Raw genomic sequence first — 15,135 nt, 5'->3', positions numbered from 1 at the left:
GAACTAGCATATGAATCTTAGGTGATATGATTCCAGAGCCCATGCTGTTATATAAAAATAGAGGTTACCTTTTAAAATAGAAGGTTCTTAGGAAACATGTGCTTATTTAAAAAAAAAAAAAGTCTACAACTCACCTAAGATCCTTTCTCATAGCATCAGTCACACCTGAACTACTGTTTTTTTTTTTTTGTTTTTTTTTTTGTTTTTTTTTGAGACAATGTCACTGTGTTGCCCAGGCTAGAGTGCAGAAGTGTAGTGATGTAATCTCGGCTCACTGCAACCTCTGCTTCCCAGGTTCAAGTGATTCTCCTGCCTCAGCCTCCCGAGTAGCTGGGACTACAGGCACACCACCACTTTTGATTTGGGGTCCCGAGATTTATTTTCCTTTCACAGGGGAATGTAGCTTGCCCATGGAAACATTTAAAAGAGAGTAAGTCGACCAGACGTGGTGGCTTACACCTGTAATCCCAACACTTTGGGAGGCCAAGGTGGGCTGATCACCTGAGGTCAGGAGTTGGAGACCAGCCTGTCTAACATGGTGAAACCCCGTCTCTATTAAAAATACAAAATTTTTTTTTTTTTTTTTTTTTTTTTTTTTTTTTTTTTTGAGACGGAGTCTCGGTCTGTCGCCCAGGCTGGAGTGCAGTGGCCGGATCTCAGCTCACTGCAAGCTCCGCCTCCCGGGTTCACGCCATTCTCCTGCCTCAGCCTCCCGAGTAGCTGGGACTACAGGCGCCCACCGCCTCACCCGGCTAGTTTTTTGTATTTTTTAGTAGAGACGGGGTTTCACTGGGTTATCCAGGATGGTCTCGATCTCCTGACCTCGTGATCCGCCGGTCTCGGCCTCCCAAAGTGCTGGGATTACAGGCTTGAGCCACCGCGCCTGGCCAAAAATACAAAAAAATTAACCAGGGCGTGGTGGTGGGCGCCTGTACTCCTAGCTACTCGGGAGGCTGAGGCAGGAGAATTGCATGAACCCAGGAGGTGGAAGTTGCAGTGAGCTGAGATTGCACTGCTGCACTCCAGCCTGGGCAACAGAGTGAGACTCTGTCTCAAAAAACAAAACAAAACAAAACAAAACAGAGTCTTCGAACTTCTAGTCTTGAACTTTTACAGCAGAATTTAAGAGCCCACTTTCCAGAGCCTGATGCAGCTTATCTGTCTGATGCTGTTGTTCCCCATCCATGTCCCCCCAGTGCTGAAGCTGTTTCGTGTGTCCTTGCAGTGTTTCCTGTGCACTTCCACTTGTGGTTGATAAGTGGCAAGGGGACAATAAATAGGGTTGATAAAAGATGGGCTTGGGCAACAGTGGGCCCAAGTGAGGCAGAAATGAGAAAACGGCTCCTGGGGCAGAGGTGGAGTGACAAAGCCTTGAGCACGAGGGTGTGAAATGTGAACTTAGTACTGACTATTGGGCAGCCGGGGCACCACGGAGGTGGATGTGGTGTCAGTGAGGCCAGTGAGTAATTTTAGCAGAGATACTTTAGGGATGACTTGGGGAGGCCAGCAGTCTTTTTTTAAATATATATACTTCCCAAAATAACATTGCTTCAGAGTAGTTTCCTAACTGCCCTGGGACAGGCCTGAGATCCTGTTCCAGGGTACCTGGGGGGCATATCCTGTCTTAGGGAGAAGTATTCACCTCAATATACCCATCCCCAGTCCTGGCTGCTTTTCCTAAATGCATCATCTGTCCACCAACATTGGCCCATTCTAACCACGTATCACCTCTTTAGAGATACCTTCCCCTTCATTGAGGGAGCATCCCTCTAATAACCATTAGCTCTATATTCTGCTGGGTTTCTTTAGAGCACTTGTGAAAATTTGGAAGTATTTGATTTGTTACTTCTTCACTGTCTCTTACCTCCATTAGAATGTGAGCTCCCTGAGAACAGGGACCATGTATATCTGTATTATTCACTCTGTATCTCCAGTCCCTAGCATAGTGACCACCATAGTACAAGAACTCTGATATCGGATAACTGAGTGAGTAATAGTACAAGCTGACAGGCACCAGCCTGTGTTTCTAATTTGTGTTAGACATTAGGAATTCAAAGATGATACAAGACACTGCCCTTGTCCTCAAAGCTTTCATAGTCTGGTAGAGCAGATAGATGTGTAAATGAGTAAATATGGTAGTATTAACCAACATATGTTCATTGAACAGATACTACTGGGTCTTCTAGTAGGTAATATGGGAAGACAAAAGAATGCAAATGACAATATTCCAGTCCTCAAGGAGCTTATAATTTAAAAAACTTAAAACAGCAATTTAAAAAAAAAGAAAAGAAAAGAAACCTTCTCTGTTTCTGGAAACCCATTATTCATTATTTCTAATTGAACCCCTAGTTAACTTTGATGTGAGGGAGGATGGGATGTGAGTGGATAGTTGCTGCAAAGACAATTTTCATAAATCATTTTTTCCTTTCCCCCAGCTAATTAAGAGATTGAGCTCACTCTTAAATATCTCCTTCATGGCCTACTTTTTAGAGGTTTCCATTGCTTCTCTTTAAAATGCAGACATTTCTGTTGGGTGAATGCAGAGAGAGGGAATTATTTTAGAACTAAATGAATCCTCAATTGCTTATTTCAATTACTTTATTTTATTAAAAAACCCTGAGGCCTAGAAGTGTATCTGATGTGTTCAAGGTTACACAGATTGGAAGCAGAGCTGGACTGGAACAGACAGACCCGTGGCTCCTTGCTCACTGTTTGTCTCTCTTCCACTTGCCCCTGGCGCATTCAAGCAAGATGCTAGTGTCCACATGTCTATAGAAGAGCAGATTTTTTGTTGTTGCTGTTTTATGGTAAACATCATTTGACAACCCATTTCTTGGAGTTTTGTCACTCTGAATACAAGAGCTACTATACTGGATTTCGCTATGCTAATGATTCTAGTGATTTTCTAAAGAATCACTATGCTAATGATTCTTTAGAAAACATATAAGAAATTTCACAGCAGAATGAGCATTCCCAGTGGTCACCTTGAGAGACTGTAAATCCCTTCTGATGATTGTGATACTGCACAAAGCATTTTGGAAAAGCCATGCATCTTGAATCCTGAGATGAGCCTTTTGGATCCCTCCCAGGGTGACAAATCTTCACGTGTATTTGAAACTTTATTTTGCTTTTAGAATCTAGTCTAAGGTTATTTGGAACTAAAACTTCTGAGTAGTCCAAGATAATAGAGGTGGAAACTATTTGTTAAATGAATAGTAAAGATTGAGCAACTATCTCGCATGGTCCAGAAAGTGCCTTTGAAAGCCACTCCAAGAAAGACATTCCACACATGTTTCGAACGGTTGCAGCATTGTTGGGATTAAGGAGAAGGCTCCCAAGGTATCCTCCTAGAGTCCAAGGTATAAATTCTATTACTCATGTGTTCATTCATTCTTACTGCATTCATTCAACAAACATTTACTGAATGCTTTATACTTGCCAAGGTCTATGTTAGGTACTTGGGACTGATGGAATAAAATAGTCTCCATCCTCGAAGCACTTAGGCTAGCAGGGGGAATGAACATCTAAATAAATAAGTGCAATTAAGTTTTGTATGAACTGTGATGAAACCATATACAGTGGGATAAAGGGGTCAGTTCTGTAGGTCCTGGGAGTGGAGAGATCTATTGAAAGGCTTTATAAAAGAGGAAAGGCTTTATAAAAGTGGAGGCTTGAAAAGATGAGTTGGGTGCTTTCAAGCAGCTGGGGCATTTCAGACAGAGAAAGCACAAGCAAAGGTAATGAGACAGGAACCATTTGGGGAGAGACCAGTAGTTCTTTGTGGTTGGAACGTGTTGTGTAAGGAGGGGTGAGAAGTAAGGCAGGAGAGTCAGGAGGGTACCAGATTAATGCTACTACTAAGGAGGCCATGAAGGAGATATTTATGAGTGAGAGTCAAGCAAGTGCCTTGTGTTTCATGGCAAGGAATTTGTTATGCTGTTGTAGGTAGGCAATAGGAGCCATTAAAGAATTAATGTTTGTCTGTTTGTTTGTTTTGAGACAGAGTCTCGCTCTGTCGCCCAGGCTGGAGTGCAGTGGCATGATCTTGGCTCACTGCAAGCTCCGCCTCCTGGGTTAACACCATTCTCCTGCCTCAGCCTCCCGAGTAGCTGGGACTACAGGCACCCACCACCACACCTGGCTAATTTTTTTGTATTTTTAGTAGAGACAGGGTTTCACCATGTTAGCCAGGATGGTCTTGATCTCCTGACCTCGTGATCCACCCACCTCGGCCTCCCAAAGTGCTGGGATTACAGACGTGAGCCACCGCGACTGGCCTGAAGAATTTTAAGTCAGAAAGTGATGTGATCAAATATGTTTTAGAGTAATAATTTGGACTATATGTAGACAATGAATTGGAAGAATGAGTTGCGGAACTGAAAGACTATTAGGAGACTAGCAGAATGGCACAGGCAATAGTTGATGTAGGTCTGGCAGTGAAACTTTAGGGAAGAGCAGAATAGAGAGCTGATGAGGGCAGGATGTGAACATGAGTGTAACAAGAAATTACTGAGGTTTTGTTTTGTTCTTAATCGATCTGGCCATACACTTCATTCAAAACAGCAGCCAAGAGATAGCATTTTGCAGTTAGGATTAATTGCCAGATTTGTGATGGAATATCAATTCTGAGCGAATTAAAAAATGCTATGGAACAACTCTCTAAAATGTATTAGTTTTAAATTATGCACACAATATGATACATGTCATTTATTCCACAACGATTTGAAATGTTAGCAGTGTTTTAAAATCATTAAGGAAAAATCTTCAGAGTAGTTGAATGTGTTGGAATTATGAGATATAAGGCTGAGTACAGTGGTTCACATCTGTAATCCTCACACTTTGGGAGGCCAAGGCGGGAGATTGCTTGAGGCCAGGAATTTGAGACCCATCTCTACAAAATATAATTAGCCGGGCATAGTGGTGAGCACCTGTAGTCCCAGCTACTCAGGAGGCTGAGTTGGGAGGATGGCTTGAGCCCAGGAGGCAGAAGTTACGGTGAGCTGAGATTGCCCCATTGCACTCCAGGCTGGGCAACAGGGTGAGACTCTGTCTCAAAACAAACAAACAAATAAAAGGATTATGAGATGTATAAAATTAAATTTCTCTCTTAATTCACCCTCAAAGAGATATGAGAGTTGACAATTTGGTGTTCTTTCCAGTTTGGTGTTCTTTTATTTTCTGTGCTTAGATTAATTATACTTTAAAAACTCAAAAATATCATTCTAGGGCAGGTGCAGTGGCTCACACCTATAATCCCAGTACTTTGCGAGACCAAGGCAGGAAGACTGCCTGAGCCCAGGAGTTTGAGACCAGCCTGGGCAACATAGTGAGACCCTGTCTCTGCCCAAAGGGGGAAAAAAGGATTTAATCTTCTCATACAGCTTAGTGGAGATCGTTTTGTGATATCTAATTGAGTTGCTTACTCCTTTCAGGGTGTTCCTGAAAAGAGGGTACTTCCAATCACTGTCCCCAAGTCACCAGCCTTTGCATTGAAGAACAGAATTCGAATGCCCACCAAAGAAGATGAGGTGATTCCCTGGGAGCAGGGGGGTTCTTTTTCCTTTATATAGTCAGTCAGTCTAAGCCTTATCATTTATTAATCTTAATGGAGTTCAAAGGCATCCATTCTTTTCTGGACTTGTCTTTAAGAATGGATATGAACATTTGTTCATTTTTTTTGTTCCTCCAAGAACAAAGTAATTGGTAAGGGTATGAATTTTCTGCTCTTAGTGATAACTAGTTACAATTTATGGAAACAGTAAGGAGAAGTTAAGCATTGGAGGCTTGTCTGCTGTAGCACTGAAAATCAGCTGCTCTTTGTAACATGGATCAAAAGTTGCACTTTATTTTGCCTTAGATTGTCACTATTCAGTGAGGGATTTTGAAAATTCATACTAAGCAATTACATCCACCTTGTCCTATTTCCATTAACCCAGGAGTTGCAAACGTGACCATGGTGATGGTTTATGGAATTGTAATATATAAACTGTCATTGATCAGGCCAGTTTCTTGTTACAGCTCCATTTTATCTATAAATATCCAGAGTTAGGGTAATTTTATAGCAGATTGCAAGCATAAGCCTTTTTATAGGTTCATTTGAAACTAAAATACGCAGTAATCTTGTGTTACCAGCTTGAACCCAAACAACGTGGTCCTATTCTGGGTTTGGCAACCATTAAGTCCCAGTCACATGTTTTAATGAAGTCTAGAGGCTGGGTCAAAGGGACTAAAGTATATGCTTGGTTGGGACCGATCTTCTGATCTTCATTTTATCCATAATGTTAGATCTTATTTAGTTTTTACAACATTCCTGTGGAAAACTTCATCTTTTAAGAGTAATTGTGTTAGCCCTTGGTGGTAGATGACTTACCTAAGTCATCATCCTTCTTGGATAGAAAAGGAAGCTAAGACACCTAAGAGGCTCAGTGATTTGTTTTAACTAATACCACATGTTAATATAATGTCTTCTGACTCCACATTCTGGGGAAGTTAAGAGTGAGGAGTCTTATTTCTAAACTGCAATTTTTCCCTTAGGAAGAGGACGAACCAGTCTTGATAAAAGCTCAACCTGTGCCACATTATGGGGTGCCTTTTAAGCCCCAAATCCCAGAGGCAAGAACTGTGGAAATATGCCCTTTCTCCTTTGATTCTCGAGACAAAGAGCGTCAGTTACAGAAGGAGAAGAAAATAAAAGAACTGCAGAAAGGGGAGGTAGGTGTTTCCATTTCTGCAAGTAGTATAATACTGTTCTTTGATCCCTCAAAGATAGTTCTTTCTATAGTACTTTTAGCTATAAAATCACTGACTTTTGATCTTTCTAAGAACCCTATAAAATATAAATGGGACAAGTAATTTAAATAATCCTTCTGGCACAAGGAGGTTAAGTGACTTGCCTCTGATCACACTGCTGGTTATAGGCAATATTAGGAGGAAAACCTGGATTTCCTTTTGAACCCATTATTCTTTTCTCCTAGACCATGCTGCTTTGAAAACTGATTGTCCTTCCTTATTTTTCAGATTCATCCAGATATTCTGGAGCAGCTATTGCTTTCCAGCTAGTCTTTATCTTAAATCTCATGTTTTCTTTTCTGTTAGGTGCCCAAGTTCAAGGCACTTCCCTTGCCTCATTTTGACACCATTAATCTGCCAGAGAAGAAGGTAAAGAATGTGACCCAGATTGAACCGTTCTGCTTGGAGACTGACAGAAGAGGTGCTCTGAAGGCACAAACTTGGAAGCACCAGGTAGGGGATGGGGAGAGCAGCCAAAACGTTAATTGCTTGGTTGATTGATTGGACAGGCAGACTCACCACACTGAAATCACCTGGGTTGACATACTAGATTGTTTCAGGGGCTCTCACTGTAAATCAGGGGTCAGTACATTATTTCTGTAAAGGGCCAGATAGGAAATATTTTAGGTTTTGAAGATTACATAAGGTCTCTCATGTTTTTGTGTGTGTGTGTGTGTGTGTGTGTGTGTGTGTGTACACGCACACATTTTTGTTGTTGTTTTTTGAAACGGAGTCTTGCTCTGTTGCCCAGGCTGGAGTACAGTGGCGTGATCTAGGCTCACTGCAAGCTCCGCCTCCTGGATTCACGCCAGTCTCCTGCCTCAGCCTCCTGAGTAGCTGGGACTACAGGCGCCCACCACCACGCCTGGCTAATTTTTTTGTATTTTTAGTAGAGATAGGGTTTCACCGTGTTAGCCAGGATGGTCTTAATTTCCTGACCTCGTGATCTGCCTGCCTTGGCCTCCCAAAGTGCTGGGATTACAGATGTGAGCCACCACGCCAGCTACGTTTTCAACTCTTTTTTTATTTGTTTGTTTTGAGACAGTCTCGTTCTGTTACCCAGGCTGGAGTGCAGTGGTGCGATCTCAGCTCACTGCAACCTCCGTCTCCCAGGTTCAAGTGATTCTGCCACCTAAGCCTCCCAAGTAGCTGGGATTACAGGCGCGTGCCACCACACCTGGCTAATTTTTGTATTTTTAATAGAGACAGGGTTTTGCCATGTTGACCAGGCTGGTCTCCAACTCCTGATCTCAAGTGATCTGCCCGCCTTGGCCTCCCAAAGTGCTGAGAGTACAAGCATGAGCCACTGTGCCCAGCCAACTCTTAAAAAATATAAAAAACATTCTTAGCTCAAGGGCTGTCCTAAAACAGGTTGCGAGCTGGATCTGGCCTGTAGGCCAGAGTTTGCTGACCCCTGCTTCAAGTGATCACCTGGGAACGTCCCTGCTCCAAGTGATCACCCGGGGAATGTGGGAACCGACCAGCTTTTCTGGAGTCGGGAGTCTCTTTAAGATCTTATCTATTTCATCTATTAGACTCATTCATTGTGTTTATTTCTTTCTGTTGGTGCACTGGTAAGAAACAGTAAGGGAGAATAGTTGTCAATGTACAATGCTGTTTTCTCAGCATGATGTGTTATTTGCTCTTTATAAATGACAGGTGATTTAAAACAATTAATTGCTTATTTGCTGATTTAATTGGGATCTAATTCTATCCGGCTGGAAAAAGTTTCCCCTGAATTTCTAAGTTTATTGGGATTTTTATGTCATCATTAATCCTGGACTCTTTCCAAAAGGAGCTCTAGGCTGTGGTTGGTTTGTAGGAATTACCCGTCCTGAAGCCCGAGAGATGTAATGGCTTTCATGACTGAAAGTTGGTCCCCTGTTGGTGTGGTTCTCTAGGAACCTTAGGACTGTTGCCTTGGAAATAGTGAATTTCCCCTTCTCAATGACCAAGACACAGAATGTTTGTGTAGGGCATTTTCTGCAAATAACAATAACAAAAACTATTGTTTTAAAAAGCTTTTCAGAAATATAAAAGTAGAGTGAATAGTATAATGAATTTTCATGAACCCATCACCTGGTTCTATAATGATCAAAACATGAAAAGTCTTATTTCATCCCTACTTCTACCCACTTATCCCTACGCTGGATACTTCTACCTATATAAGATTACTTTGAAACAAATTCTCTGTAACATCCCTTTTCATCCAAAAATACTTCAGTGTATATATTTAAAATATAAGGACTTATAACCACAATAATATTCTCACATTTAAAAAGATTAAAAGTAATCAAATATCTGCACATTTCTCATTACTTTTTAAACAGTTGAATTGTTAAAATCAATATCCATATATAGGTCTACATAGTGTCTTTGCTAAATCTCTGAATCTTCTTTCAATCTATAGGCTCCTCTCTTTGCATTTTATTTGTTGAATAAACTGGATTGTTTGTACTGTAAATTTTCCACAATCTGGATTTTGCTGATTGCATTCCCACACAGTTGTTTAACATGTTCCTCTGTTGCTTGTATTTCCTATAAATGAGTAGTAAGATCTAGAGGCTTGATTCAATTCTGGTTAGATTTTTTTTTGGAGGTGGGAAGAATACTTTATAGGTGATACTGTATAGTTCCTAATGAATCATGTGTGAAGGCAGAAAATGTCTAGTTGTTTATTTTCATGATGTCTGGTCTTAAAAGTAACTTTAAAACTTTTTATTTTTTTAATTGACAAATAATAGTGGTACATATTCTTGGGATACATAGTGATGTTTCAATACATATAATGTGTAATGATCTGATTAGGGTCATTAGCATGTCAAGAATCTCAAACATTTATTGTTGGGAATCTTTTTTTTTTTTTAATTTAAAAGTAAACTTCAATGTTGAAAATGCAAACTTGGGAATCTTTTTTTTTTTTTTTTGAGACGGAGTCTCGCTGTGTTGCCCAGGCTGGAGTGCAGTGGCGCGATCTCGGCTCACTGCAAGCTCCGCCTCCTGGGTTCACGCCATTCTCCCGCCTCCGCCTCCCGAGTAGCTGGGACTACAGGCGCCCACCACCACGCCCGGCTAGTTTTTTGTATTTTTAGTAGAGACGGGGTTTCACCATGTTAGCCAGGATGGTCTCGATCTCCTGACCTCGTGATCCACCCGCCTCGGCCTCCCAAAGTGCTGGGATTACAGGCTTGAGCCACCGCGCCCGGCCGGGAATCTTAAAAGTATCTTAAAAATACTTTCTAGTTCTCAGTGAGTTCAAATGTTGTCAGACTGATCTGTTCATTATAAAGTTTGTGTGAGAGATTTTTACTAGGGTTTATATTAAATCTGCTATTTTTATTGATGAAACAGTTCAGACATTAGAACTTAAGTTATTGAGGTAGTGGTCATAGAAAGTTGAGGCATTGCTCATCTGACCAACTTTCTCTCTAATAGCTGGAAGAAGAACTGAGACAGCAGAAAGAAGCAGCTTGCTTCAAGGCTCGTCCAAACACGGTCATCTCTCAGGAGCCCTTTGTTCCCAAAAAAGAGAAGAAATCAGTTGCTGGTAGTATTATATGTACTCTGATGGGATTGGGGCAGAATTGTCAGACTTCCCAGTGGGATGCTGGGATTCAGTGTGTCGGTACAATGCTGTGTCAACTAGAAGCATTTGACTTTAGCAGATGGTAGCTTTTCTTCCCCTAGACCCAGTTTTTTGCCTTTATTGAACCCAGCAGCTATGTTGAGTTGCAGGATGTATTAGGGCCAGATTCATTTAACATGAACCTTGGCAGAAGCAGCTGGCATTTCAACAACAATGATAGGTTTTCCCCACCCATAGAGAAACAAGTAAATGAGGGAGGGAGAGCCAGTATGGCTTTCTGGAATTCACCCTGAAGCAAATTTTAGATATAAAACATTTGATTCCTTAAACACTGGGTAGTGTGCTAGAATATTGGGATTCCACCAGGTGTGGTGGCTCATGCCTGTAGTCCTAGCACTTTGGGAGGCCCAGGCGGGAGGATCACTTGAGCCCAGGGATTTGAGACCAGCATGGGCAACATAGCAAGACCCCATCTCTTTTTCAAAAAAATCATTCCAAAAAGGGACAAAAAGAATATTGGGCTCTTTCTCCTATGTCTGCCTCAAAATCAATCACTATGTAGTTTTGTGCAAGTTACTTTATCTCTTTGCTTGTTTCCCAATTACACTAGATGATTTCCAGGGGCCCTTTGAAGTCTTAAAATTCTAAAACTTTTTGTATGTGGTTTGCTCTACCTTTCTCCCAGTGGGGCTTGTTTAGAGCACAGTCTTCTTGTTAGTGTGCATGTCTGTGCCACTTGCTCATTCCAGGGGGCGTAGGTTTATGCAAGTCCTGCTTATGCACCAATATTTTTTCTGTTTCTGTACTTAGAGGGCCTTTCTGGTTCTCTAGTTCAGGAACCTTTTCAGCTGGCTACTGAGAAGAGAGCCAAGGAGCGGCAGGAGCTGGAGAAGAGAATGGCTGAGGTAGAAGCCCAGAAAGCCCAGCAGTTGGAGGAGGCCAGACAACAGGAGGAAGAGCAGAAAAAGGAGGAGCTGGCCAGGCTACGGAGAGAACTGGTAACTGGGAGCATGAGCACTGACAAACACAGACATGCCTCTGTTTTGTTTTACCTGTACCTTACCTTGTTCCAGACAGGATCTAAGGTAGCCCGCAAGGCTGTACCAAAGACAATGAGTGAAAGGGGGAACTGCACAAACTGAGGGTGGTGATGAAGTTGAGTTGTGAATGAAGCTAACGTAGGAGCTGTAATTTTGGCTCTTTTTAGGAACCAACCTGTCAGTTACAAAACTCACAGTGTTCATGAGACATAAGACAATTGTTCAAAAAATACATTTATCCCTTTGATAGTGAATTTTTAAACAGAATTTCTTCCAGAAGTTTTCATAAGGAGGACAACATGTGGTATAACCATGTACAGTGATGCCTTTCCTAGGACTGTTTTTTTATTTATTTGTTTATTTTATTTATGTAACTTATAATTTCCTCTGGGGTTAAGAAGCACCGCTGAGTTTTGTAATTAGACAAGAATACATAGGGAAGGACATGGGAATTAAATGGCAACTGTATTTTTGTTTTAATACTTGGCCCAAACTCCTTGGAGTTACAGTGTTCATCGCTCCAGGTAGTCCTCCACTAACATAATTATTTAGATATTGGTTGTCCAAAAAGAAGCCTGAACTCCGCATTAAGGACGACTCTGTTAGGAGGGCAGCAAGTTGTGTTAACTGTGTTAATGAGGAAGCAGAGAGTTTTAGATGGAACTTCATACGATAAATAAAAAAAGAAAGGGTCATGGGGAGATATTGGTAAAAGGTTACTTAGTTACACTTAGATGGAAGGAGTAAATTTCAAGAGAGCTATCATATAACAAGGTGACTGTAATTAATGATATATTGTATTCTTGAAAAATGTAAAGAAAGTAGATGTTGTGTGCTCACACTACAATGTTAATTAGCATCTTGCTAATTAACATAATGCATTATCTCACATAGTAACCATTCCATAATGTATGTATACTTAAAAATATCAGTACGGCCGGGCGCGGTGGCTCAAGCCTGTAATCCCAGCACTTTGGGAGGCTGAGACGGGCGGATCACGAGGTCAGGAGATCGAGACCATCCTGGCTAACACGGTGAAACCCCGTCTCTACTAAAAAATACAAAAAACTAGCCGGGCGAGGTGGCTGGCGCCTGTAGTCCCAGCTACTCGGGAGGCTGAGGCAGGAGAATAGCGTAAACCCGGGAGGCAGAGCTTGCAGTGAGCTGAGATCCGGCCACTGCACTCCAGTCTGGGCGACAGAGCGAGACTCCGTCTCAAAAAAAAAAAAAAAAAAAAAAATCAGCAGTACACAATAAAAATATACAGTGTTATCTGTCAATTAAAAAGAAAGAAGGCCAGGAATAGTGGCTCACACCTGTAATCCCAGCACTTTGGGAGGCCCAGGCGGGTGGATCACTTGAGGTCAGGAGTTGGAGACCAGCCTGGCCAACATGGCGAAACTCGGACTCTACTAAAAATACAAAAATTAGCCGGGCGTGGTGGCGCGCACCTGTAATCCCAGCTCCTCGGGAGGCTGAGGCAGGAGAATTGCTTGAACCTGGGAGGTGGAGGTTGCAGTAAGCCAGTCGCGCCACTGCAGTCCAGCTTGGGGGTGACAGAGCAAGACTGTCTCAAAAAAAAAAAAAAAAAAGAAAAGAAAAAAAGAAATGTGTAAGTTGTTGAGGTTTTGTCTGAAGGTGCTGTACTATGGCTGGGTGTGGCAGCTTACACCTGTAATTCTTACACTCTGGGAGGCCAAGGTGGGAGGATTGCATGAGCCCAGGAGTTCAAGAAAAGCTTGGGCAACATAGCAAGGTCCCATCTGTATTTTAAATAAATAAATAAAATGCTAGGCTAGCAGTTGAAACAGCTATTGGCATAGGTGATTATGCCCATAGGAAGGTTCCACGGACACACTATTCAGGAGACTAGCCTCTTGGCAAAATCTAGACTACCATTTGCTGAGTGAATGAGAAAATAGTATAATCCCCACTCTATATACACTCATACAATCAGCTTTTTTTTTTCTGGCCTCAACTTTGATTTTTCTTTAGCACTTGGTACCTGCCTCTTGTGTTTGTCCCCATTATAGAACTGTTTCTTGCAGCAATTCTCAACATAGTGGATGGCAACATTCTAAAGCACGATTCAGTCAATGCTGGTTAACTCTGTACTAATCTGGCTTGATTTAGGATTGATTTTAGACTACCCTAAAGGATGGATGGGACCATGCCTTCTTTAGCCACCCTTCCTGGTATGGATGTTGTGTTTTATTTTGTTTTTTTCCCCAGGATTCAGGCTTTTGATGACTATTTAGTCTGCAAACTTAAGACTGTATTCTGGGAAATTCTTAGCTTGTAACTTCTCTGCTATACTTGAGTACAGCCCTATTATACCCTAGTAGATCACATAGGACATAGGTTTGACATTCTGTAGTGAAAGCTGAGGGACTTGAGGAGACTGCATGGCCTGAAGGAAAGCTGGGGAACCCTATGGAGACCCGAATAGAAACTGGGCTCCAGAGCACCTGCACTTTTCCGTCATACTGTGCTGCCCCCCAGGCCCCACTCCCCACACCTTAAACTAGTGACTGGTATCTATACAGCTCTACAACATTTTCTCAAAAAGAAAAAAATAAAAGCAATTGTAAGAATAGTTCTCTGACATCCCTCTCACTGGTAACTTTATTTAAACTTTATTTTCCTTACTTTGCAGGTGCATAAGGCAAATCCAATACGCAAGTACCAGGGTCTGGAGATAAAGTCAAGTGACCAGCCTCTGACTGTGCCTGTATCTCCCAAATTCTCCACTCGATTCCACTGCTGAACTCAGCTGTGAGCTGCGGACACCGCCTGACAATGGGACCTGCTCTTAATATCAAACCTGAGACCATCTTGCTTTGTTACTGGGCATGGAGAGAACCCATTTCTCCAGACTTTTAGCTACCCATGCCTGAGAAAGCATACTTGACAACTGTGGACTCCAGTTTTGTTGAGAATTGTTTTCTTTTTCATTACTAAGGCTAATGAGACATAACGCATGTATGTCTCGATTAGACTCCATGTAGTTACTTCCTGTAAACTATCAGCTGGCCCTTTATATGGGTCTTCACTCTGATTAGAATTTAGTCTCTGTGTCAGCACAGTGTAATCCCTATTGCTATTGTCCCTTACCATTCTCCCCCTCCCCCCACTTTTTTTTTTTTTTTTTAATTTTAACCAGAAAATAAAGATAGTTAAATCCTAAGATAGGGATTAAGTCATGGTTTAGATGAGGAACAATCAATACATCAGATTCTGTCCTCTTCCCTGCATACAGTGAATTTATAGTTAAGCATCCCTTTGCTGTGAGGGTAGAAAACCTCACCAGCTGCACCAGTGAGGAAGAAGACTGCGTGGACTCATGGGGAGCCTCACAGCAGCCATGCAGCAGGCTCTGGGTGGGGCTGCCGTTAAGGCATGTTCTCTCCTTATTGGTGCTGATAAGAACAGGGAACCAGTACAGTGTGCATTTTAAGACCTAGCCTGGAATAAATGTTTTGTCTTCCCTCCCTGATTGTGTTATTTGATGTTTTTAAATCTGTTGAGCCCCTTTGGAGGTCACATCTTATTTGGGAAATGGGTAGTTTGAGAGGTGGGTCCAGGAACTTTTTTTAAAAGCACAGGCTATGTCCTTAAAGGAAAGTACTTTGTAGTTTTTTTCTGTCTTATGTCAGAATATCTCCATATTCTGTTAACTCTCTCTCAGTAACCACTTAATCATGTATGTTATGCCTTCAC

At 41.9% G+C, this 15,135-nt stretch overlaps 1 protein-coding gene across 7 annotated transcripts in view; it reads left to right on the top strand.

Annotated features, from left to right (window-relative positions):
- The window catches only part of TPX2 (TPX2 microtubule nucleation factor), a 61,640-nt gene extending 46,734 nt beyond the window's left edge, over positions 1-14,906 (top strand). For all 7 annotated transcript variants that reach the window (XM_050807064.1, XM_050807060.1, XM_050807065.1 and 4 more), the window contains 6 exons: positions 5,433-5,528; positions 6,535-6,711; positions 7,096-7,242; positions 10,225-10,336; positions 11,186-11,373; positions 14,072-14,906. In XM_050807064.1, the coding sequence (XP_050663021.1) occupies positions 5,433-5,528; positions 6,535-6,711; positions 7,096-7,242; positions 10,225-10,336; positions 11,186-11,373; positions 14,072-14,182 (831 nt within the window). In that variant the 3' untranslated portion in view covers positions 14,183-14,906. The remainder of the gene's footprint in view (positions 1-5,432; positions 5,529-6,534; positions 6,712-7,095; positions 7,243-10,224; positions 10,337-11,185; positions 11,374-14,071) is intronic.
- Positions 14,907-15,135: the final 229 nt, after the last annotated feature.

Source organism: Macaca thibetana, chromosome 10, assembly GCF_024542745.1.
Source record: "Macaca thibetana thibetana isolate TM-01 chromosome 10, ASM2454274v1, whole genome shotgun sequence".
In the NCBI taxonomy this organism is placed as follows: domain Eukaryota; kingdom Metazoa; phylum Chordata; class Mammalia; order Primates; family Cercopithecidae; genus Macaca; species Macaca thibetana.
The sequence above is the reverse complement of the archived record's forward strand: the minus strand, read 5'-3'. Positions and strand labels throughout refer to the sequence as shown.